Here is a 9,488-nt window from a genome sequence, read left to right on the forward strand (position 1 = left end):
CAGAATATAAATGAACTGTGGCCTAGATTTGGGCCAGTTCTGGTTTATTCGGTTAGCTCTTGGCTGACATGTGTACATGGTATGGCCTGCTTGTTACTCGGATCTGACAAACAGGAGTGGACAGCCCAAGTGCCATCATTCCACTCGGTATTAGGGCCGGATGAGCGTGTCTGGTGTGGGCCACATCTTCTGCGGTCTGGGTTTCAAACTTTAAGATTAACGTCCTTTGTAATTTCACTTCAATTTTCCCAGATTAGGTTTAAGGTGGTTTGACAGAACAAAGACCAACCTGCAGCTTTCAGCTGTATCACACTGTCTTCAATAGTGGAAGGAGTTTGCTCAGTTCTCCTGGAGATGGATCTTTTGACATTTGAGCTCAGTAAATGTTATGATTGTAGCCATAGCACTTTTTTATTACTTCTCATCTGTATAAGCGGAGCTGAAGAATGGAGGTTCATTCTCCAGCTCATTCTTTACCTTGGAAATGGTAGTTTGACAAAACAATCCCTACTGGGGGTTCACATACCAGCATTTCCCAAAATTTACTAGCTTTTCTTTAGCTGATGCAGTTTGCTCACTCTTCATGCAGGTAGATTGTTTTAGGATGAAAATCTCTCCTTCTGACCCATCATATTTTCATAATTGTTTCACTCTGAATAAAATTTATATTATTCGCTTTACATGTACTTATCATTTGTAATACAATGGGAAGCTTCAAGTACTCAATTTAATTGTTCAAGATGCATTGTTAGAGAAATAATTCACATTTTACAAACAATAATTTGTTTTGAAAAGTTGACAGATGTATAAAAACGTCGGATCACCAGGGCAGAATAGATTGTGTAGGTTTCAGTTTTTAATGCTTTCTGAATATTATTGACATGGTTGCCCATGAGAGGGTACAGTTTATGATTAGCTGTAGGGTTTAGATGGGAATACAGTTGTGAATGATGCATCCTACATTGCTGCAGATTTATGTTGCTTCTAAACTAACTTTAAGCAACATTTCATCCTCATGACATGGTTAGACGTGGGAAACAATGGTTCAGTCTGTGTCAGAGGAAATCGTTGAACAGTATCTGTGAATCCTGGAGCATTTATAAGCATTTCAAGATGCTGAGTTGTTCTCTAGTCCAGAATCTCACATCTTGGATTTTGACGTTGATGTCCCCATCTTTTATGAGTAGTCTTCTTGATACTACTGACAGTGTAAAATGGCTCATAGATACATACATCAAAAGTTACACAAAGCTCTCCAATACAATAACTAAGAAGTGTTTGCTTTGTATTCCGCAGACAGTTGATCCTCTAATAATATATTGAGGACCTGGCTCAGCTTTGTGACGCTGCTTCGAGTCCACCTTGATCCAAAATGTCAACTAATGTCATCTTTTGTTTGTGGTCAGGATAGAGACTAGTAAATAAAAAATGATAAGAAGTGTAAGAACTGTGGGAAATGACTCTTCAGTCTTACAGTTAAGGCCATTTAATATCATAAATGGTACCAGTGCTGTATTTCCTGAGCCTGTGTTTCTCCTCATCAAGACATAAGCAAGTACTGACAAATACTGTCCCCAACCTGTGCTCACCTTGCTTTTTAGCCACATTTGAGGGCCAGACGTTCACTATAGTTACTGCTGTGAGAACAGATAAAGCAATGCATATTTTCCACTCGTTTTTCACTCATGTTTTCCACCCTAATACTTAAAAGACCATCAAGCAGGCAGATCTACCTCCAGGGTTTATTCCCTCAGGTTTATTCCTGTACTTTAGTCTGTAATGAGAGATCCGAACTTTTACTGTCACTTCACTTTGTTGTCTTGTAAAATCTTGCGGGATTTCTCATGGCATACCTCTGTAAAGTTTTGTAAGCTCCCCTGTGTTGGACCTACAGTAAAAGTTAACTTGGGGAATTACTTTCACACTTCTGTCTCTGCCTGTTCAACACATGAGGATGTTCTCTTTTTAATTTCTTTTTGGATCAGATTTGTAGGAGGCAAGCTGTGTCCAATTTGAATAGTGCCGGAAAACAAGGCAGTGGTGAATCTGTATCTGAAGTGACTGAATCTCAAAGCTTCAGGGTCATAAGTAAAGGCAAACAACTGCTGTTGCCAGAGGCAAATCAACAGTGACTTCAGAGAAACAGGTTACTGTGTCAGACTAAAGAAATAGACTTCATGTGGCTCTGCTCTATTTGGATTACTCATATTTCTGCACTGTCTCACCCCGAGCTGGTGATAGCTCCAATTACTTTGTTCCACATCAGCAGTGGAAACGTCGTTGTGGCATTTGCCAAAGATCAGCTTATTAGTGAAGTAGATTTCTTTCAAAGGACAGTGGGGCGCCCTCTCTTTTTCCTTTGTTTTTTGTTATTGTTTTTTTTCGGTGGACTATGAGTGCTGACAAAAACTATTCTGACCAACTTTGTTTCTGTTGACCCACATCTGTTACTGTTCTCTGTATGGTCCAGTTCTTCAGTATGTACAGCCTTGTTTATGTACATTTTTTAAACTTAATGATCATTTTCTGGTTACGCATGTAATAAATGTTAAGCAAAAAATAGCTGTCATATGTTGTGACGGCCATTATTAGATGTGACCCATAGTACACGAATTGGAACATTTGTAAAAGTTGTAATTTTCATCTGTGGGAGACTTGCTTGATATGAACAGATATGTAGTAGGAGACATTTACAAGCCAGACCCTTCAAATGAAGTTATTCTTTGAATAATCTGAAAGCAGGTGTTCCTGTTTCGGGCAGTTTTGAACATGCTTACAATACTTTCAATGTTAGCTGAATCATTTAATTTAATTATTAGCTTTTTCTTTTATTTATGAATCCAAATTTCCGTAAATGTGCCATTTTTAGCCAGATGGCTAAAATTTACAGATTTCAGATCAGACAAAAAGAAGCCATAATACCAGGAACATGGTGTTCTGAAGTGCTGAAGCTGTGCAGAGCAACAGGAAGCAGCAAAACATTAGTACAATTTCAGTTGACTGAATGCTGGCTGAGATAGCAAAAAGAATTTTAAAGATTGGTGAAGAGTTTAAAAGAGGGAGGGACAAGGGCAAAATAAGCTTGAAAACATAACATCATTGTGTAATCTGATATAAAAACAAGACCAATTAAAAAGTGCTTGAAAACGTAGAAACTTAAATCATATGTGAGAAAGGTTTCCTGTTGTTTAACAAGCGTGTTTGTTTCTGTGAAAGTATCCATGAGTAAGACAATGAACACTCCCTCTGCTTCAAAGAAGCCTCTGCACTCTCACATATCTGGTTGATTTTAAATGCATGCATGTGTCTGTTTGTTTGAAGATGAAAACAAAATTCTCTTTTCATTTAAGGATTAGAATCAGAATGAAATACTGTTTTTGGTTTCAGTCTTTTGATTAAGTGAGAAATTTCCATCAAGTGCTTCAGACCTCATTTGCACTTTATGTGTTGGAGTTAGTGCAGGACTGTGACCGCATGCTGACACAAGCAGCTGTCTCTAAAGTTTAGCATTTTCTATCTCCTCAACTAGGAAGATGAACAATGAGTGAATCATCTCATTGGCTTTCAAGCTTAGTGCACTCTTGTCTCCATATGTCAGCATGTATCATCTTTGCTCTTTGCAGGCAGGCAAAAAATGCAGCTGGCGTCCCACTAGACCTTTTTACTGTATCTTTCTTTTGTGGCCATATGGCATTTGAAAAGCTATTCACACTTCCTTTTTTACATATAAATACAATCTTATCTCTTCGTTTCCTCTTTGCCTGACCCCAGGGAGAATACAGCTCTCTTCTTACTTAGTGGCCAGACAGCAAATACAGAGCTGAACTCTGCCGTCTGCCCCAGAATGTCACATTAGAGTGAGATACAGACTGAGCTGAGACAGCCTCTCTGGAATCAACTGGCCTGTGTTCAGCACAGCTGGAAACGAGAGTGAACAGGAAGTGAGAAAATAAAGAGTTCAGGTCCCATTACAAAGTCATGAGGGACATTTTCAAGTATCAAAATCTTTCAAATGTACTGTAGTAGATAGCATTTGCCATGGTGTTAGTCCTTTCTTTTCTATTTTGTATAGCCAAAATATGAAATACCACATATTGTGTTTCTAATAAATTAAAATTGCATGACATGGGAGTTCATGATGAAACACTTTGAATGCATGGATCAAATTAATATCTACCCTCAAATCTAATGAAGCAATAAGCCCCAAGTTGCCTTGCTTTACATTTGCCATGTCAGTTTTGCTTTTATTATGCAATCATTTAGGTGATGACATCACATTTGCTTTTAAAGTCCCTGAGATATTAACAGGGCTAGTGCTCCAACACTGTCACGCTGAAATAATGATGTGTTTTGTGATTGTGTTAGCTTTAATAAACACTCACTATCCTTTTTATTTTGGGTTGTTCCCTGCATTTTTCTCCGAGACAGAAATTCCACATGTACATTCTGGAGCAAACACATGGAGTCTGATTTTATCTGTGCTTCTCTGCGTTCCCTCACATTCACGCAGATGGTTCGTCAAGGGCCTTATAAATAAGATGTACCTTACGCCAACTTTCAAAAGACTCGCCTGAGGGCAGATTTATTAACAGTCTACATTGACTGTTACTTGTTATATGTCTTCTGTTTGAGTATTTTGTTTTAATTGCCATAAATATGAGCTAAGGTTTGATTAATGCCAACTTAATTTGATTAAGTTTAAGGGAAAGATTACAGTTTGACAGTGGCTCATATGGCAATGGCCTCCAATATAGCTGGTCACTGCCAGTTTCTTAATTGTTAATTGAGAAATAATTGATATTTCCAACAAAAAATAGGGAGTGATATGAGAGATTGAAAAGATCTCTATGACATCATAGACATACTATTATCTACAAGCAGCAGACAGTTCATGTGCTTCTAAGCCCATTAAACAGGTGACCCTGGAGACCGCCTGCTCCTTTTCCCATCTCTCATGTAGCTCATTCGTCCCCTCGCAGCATGTTCAGTACAGAACATCCTGGTATGTTGGCGTTTGTCAAGTGTGTTCTACTGCTGATAAATGGCATCCTTTGGGAAGGAAAACACATCGCTCCTCATAACTTCAAAGCCTCAGCAATTGTTCATACCAGTTTGTGCTGGCAGACACGTTCTGTTGCCAGAATGCCGGTATTTGACAAAAGAAAAGTGTTCATGACTGAAAATCCAACCCACATTGCATTCTTAATCAACATTTTTAGTCCTGCTTTGAACTATTGATTTGTGGCCTTTTTTCTGTGGTATTGAGCCAGTGCGCCAGACAATAATTTAGATTATGTAACACGCATGGCATGCAGCATGCAAGTTCTCAATCTGATTTACGATCCCAGAGTTCCTGAAAAGTTTTGAATAAGTCTTTATTATACAACACATAAAAACAAATAAATAAAAGATGATTAAAGAAGCAGCCCTCATTTTTAACATTTTGTCCCATGCATCACCCATTACTTTGAGAACATTAACCACTGCAAAACTATGCTTGTGAATGCCTTCAAAACCTCTATATCAATGGTGACAGGATTGCATAAGGACATCTGACATTGCAACTAAATCTTTAAACAGAGATCAAATCTTTAAAACCTGAATTTCTTAGAAGTGGGATGTTAAAGAAAGCCAAATACCTATCTTGTGATGGCCCAGCGTGACCCCATCCTATATGTCTACAGTGAATCACCTTGCAACAAGTTTGGACATCTGACCCCAGAGATCGTCCAAAACCGTCAGTCCTCATCGGCTTTAGCTCGCTTCAGCCTCAGTGGACAGAGGTTGAAGGTTGCAGAGATGGAATGTGTCAGATTATAGATGTTCGCTACAAGCGTGTGACATAGAAACTCTATTAATGTTGCGAAGATCTTTGCAGTAAATCTGTGATTTAGTTTCCAACATGCTGCATGTTTTCAGGGAGGAGTGTAATGCCGGGATGATTACACAGTCTCATGATTTCGGATTGCAGTTGATGAAGAGAGCTGTAGTTGCTAATGGAGCTGCTCTCTGACCTCCTTAAGTTTTAAGTAGCCATTTTAGCAGCCTTTGGGCGGGACCCAGACTGCTTGGCTATTGTTGATTAAGGTCATTTGAGCAGGAGGTCATAGTGAAAGAAGACTCTCTTCAAAATCTTCAAGAGCTTGTGAAATGAGCTCTCAAACTGTTTGTTTCGCAGCAGAGTCTCAAACATGTTTATACACTAAAAAACACCAGTAAAACACATGCTTCTCCAGCTGCAATTTTTTAGAGAAATTCTCTCACCTTTGAGCTTCACAAACACCTTGAAATCCTCCTTGTGTCCATAGGAAAGAGGCTGCGACAATCGCCCGTAAAAGAACCCCAGCTTAGTCATTGTGTGCTTGAGTCATCCTCAGACCTCAGCTATTTGGACTCCCTTTCCCAGCATGGGCATCTGCTTGCTGGTAAAAGATTATTTCTCCTGAATTAAACAGCTTTGGTTTATGGGAAAAAATGTTGAACCATTGTTTTACCAAATGTGGTTTTTATCACTGCCTGGCAAATTGTTGTTTTCCAAGATTCCAGCTGTTACTTAACAAAGGTACTCTGTCTTTACAACGACCTCAAAATATATGAAATCACTAAAAATGTCACCCACGCATTCCAATTTAGTTTGCAATCATTTGTGATGTTTGTGGTGAACCTCAGTCATCCAGGTCATGTTTTATAATAAAGTGCTATACAGAGGCAACTGGAAGATAAGATAATAATGTTTTCACTTATTTTTTTCTCATGTAGGATTTGTAAAGTCCTTCAAGATTTGAAAAGGGATCGAGGAGAATATAAATAACCTGGCTGGAAATAGTATGAAATGGGTTTTAAATTATTTGTTACTCGCCTTGGTCATACACATCACATATGCTCGATAATAAAGTTAAAATAGAGCCGTTTGTTGAATTATGATTGTTCCATAATATCATATATTCTACTTTGGGCAGCTGCAGGTATAGATATATATCATGAGCCACGTTCTATGGAGGGTTTTCCTATTGCTTTTACTTCTGACTGGCTGTCAGAGTGTTGAGGTAATGCTCCCTCTCCCTCATCTGCTCTACAGGCTGATAGAAAAAGATGAGATAATCCTCTCCCCATCTTAAGAAATATCGTTAAGATGTGATTGTGTACATGTGCTTGTCTGTGGTGCTGCATCCACATGTGAGTGCAGTGTGGGGTGTGTGTTGGCACATGCGTATGTTTAAGGGAGTACATTGTGTGGGTTGATGTTAGTTTATTGATGTGTGGGTGTCTTATTAATCAATAAAGAGTTGACTCACCATGACTAGCGCTGGCAGTAAACTCAGTGATCCTGATTAAATAAAGTTACATAACCAAAGTTCAGGCCAGGTGACTTCGTGTTCCTTGTGATAAATGGCAGGTATGGAAAATCAAGAATTTCTATAAGAAACACAGTATGGATCTTGACCTTGGGGATGCAAGTCGTCTTTGAGGAAGCAGGTGTGCTGTTATGCAACTCGGTCCACTTAACATAGAGCTGTGAGAAGGACAGTGATGTGTGACACAGATCCTGGGAAATATCATCCACAAGCTGAAGGTGACATCATCTTTTTCTCTGTCTCTCCTAGCTGCTGACTGGGACCCTGGATGGGAAGCTGAGACTGTTTCAGTCCAGCAGTGGGGCCTGCCTGTCTCATGACAACAGTGCTGCTGTGCATAGCATCCCCAACATGACTGCATAATTACAGCAGGCTGCTGCAAAGACCATGCAGGATTCATTAAAGCAGTTCCAACCCTCTGGCCAGGATTTTACTGGGAAAGAAGAACGTAAGGGTTTTGTTTTTACTTGGTGATTAAATAAAGATAAAAAATAGATACAAGTTTAAAGTGGTTTTGTGTTTCTTGTTGTGTGTCTTTTGTGTTCTTTTCAAATTGGAAAAAGGAGTCACCCACTTCAACTCACTCGTTTTTGTTAAATGTGCACTATGTAGATCATTACCTACTGAAAGTTTAACAAAGATGACTGGCGACTGACTGTTATTTAATATATCTGTGGTTTGACTGATAATGTTTTAATTTAACCACATTATTTTGATGCAATATTTACTCAAGATAATAACAGCCAAACTTGCCAAAAACAATTTTACCAGCCGTTTTTCCCATCTGTTCACATTCTAATGATGAAGCATCACATTTTGTTTGTTCAGTATGTGAAACAGATTTATTTCTATATCACTGGCTACACAGCTATGATCTCAACTGGGTGCAACCTCTTTAGCTGCCAGACACACAGATGCTACTACTGTTCACACCGACACACCCATCCCCATTGTCTGAGCTGTACATTTACTCTTCTCTGCCTCAGTCACAACAAAATGTCAGCTACACTGAACTGTAAGAGAACAAAACATAATAACGTAGGACTCTGAAATTTAAAAAAAAAAAAGGGCCACATTGTTGGTACTGTGTACGGCAAGTATGAATAATTTGTTACATCTTGGTTAAATGCCTGTGGAGATTATTTCTTTAAGTATTTGTCTGTTGTCTACAGGGTATGAAAGCAGCTGTGTGACTGCAGCAGTAAGGTGTACCTCAAGGTTCTACTTTAGGACCACTTTTGTTTTATATTTTTATTATTGATCTACTAATGGTATTTCTTTTTTAATTGTTATTAGTCACTATGTTAAAGTATATACTAATATACAATGATATAAACATTGAAACTATAATAAATACACTACATATAATATACCTGCTACTGTTATGCAGTAAAATGATCCCGGACATATTCTATACATCAAAATCTTCATCACATATTAACAAGACTTTTTGAAATTTGACTTTTACGTCCTATAAACTTGGTTGTCAGCTCCCAAAATCAGTAAAACAAAGTCTTACATAACGGTCTTTGGTATGAGGCTGAACCTCAATTCCAAATCCAACTCTCTGGTTTTAGTTTGCAATGGCGGCACATCTCTCCAGAAAGTTGATAAAATTAAATGTCTGGGTTTATGGATCGACTCTGGACTTACTTTAACCACACATTGATTTAATTATAAAAACATTAACTTTGATATTGGTGCAGTATTGTTCCACTAAGATTTGCTCCTCGGATTACATCACTGATACTGGACAACGGTGAAACTGTTGCATAAAATTATTTATAATGTATAATTATTTATTTATAATAATTACCAAAATTATTTTAAAACTTCTTCCTCTTAATGTCGTCTATAATAGTTTCTGTAGTTTCTGTTTTTTACTATGCCTATGCTAGTACAAAATGTTTTTCAGTTATACTTAAATATTCATTGCTCATGAAAGCACTCAGATTTCCTCTTTATGGTCCCCATTGTCTCCAAGTAAGTCCGTAAAAAGAAAATTATTTTATAGGTTTCCTTCGGATTGGAATAAATTAACTTCAAGAAGTTGATGAAGGTTCTCAGTCATCCAGGTCATGGTAATTCTAAGTGCTATAAATAACTTCAAGAATTTCCTAATTTCTTTTGGCT

The 9,488-nt window shown here is 38.0% G+C and overlaps 1 protein-coding gene across 7 annotated transcripts in view; it reads left to right on the forward strand.

Moving 5' to 3' along the window:
* wdr27 (WD repeat domain 27) overlaps window positions 1–7,850 on the forward strand; it is a 43,731-nt gene extending 35,881 nt beyond the window's left edge. For 6 of the 7 annotated variants that reach the window (XM_084375770.1, XM_084375773.1, XM_084375776.1 and 3 more), the window contains one exon: window positions 7,605–7,850. In XM_084375770.1, the coding sequence (XP_084231896.1) occupies window positions 7,605–7,718 (114 nt within the window). In that variant the 3' untranslated portion in view covers window positions 7,719–7,850. Of the gene's footprint in view, window positions 1–6,308; window positions 6,446–7,604 lie in introns of those variants that run through there. The other variant, XM_084375775.1, reaches the window with a different exon arrangement.
* Window positions 7,851–9,488: the final 1,638 nt, after the last annotated feature.

The sequence above is a fragment of the Pagrus pagrus genome (genome assembly GCF_965226575.1).
Source record: "Pagrus pagrus genome assembly, chromosome: 15".
Lineage (NCBI taxonomy): Eukaryota > Metazoa > Chordata > Actinopteri > Spariformes > Sparidae > Pagrus > Pagrus pagrus.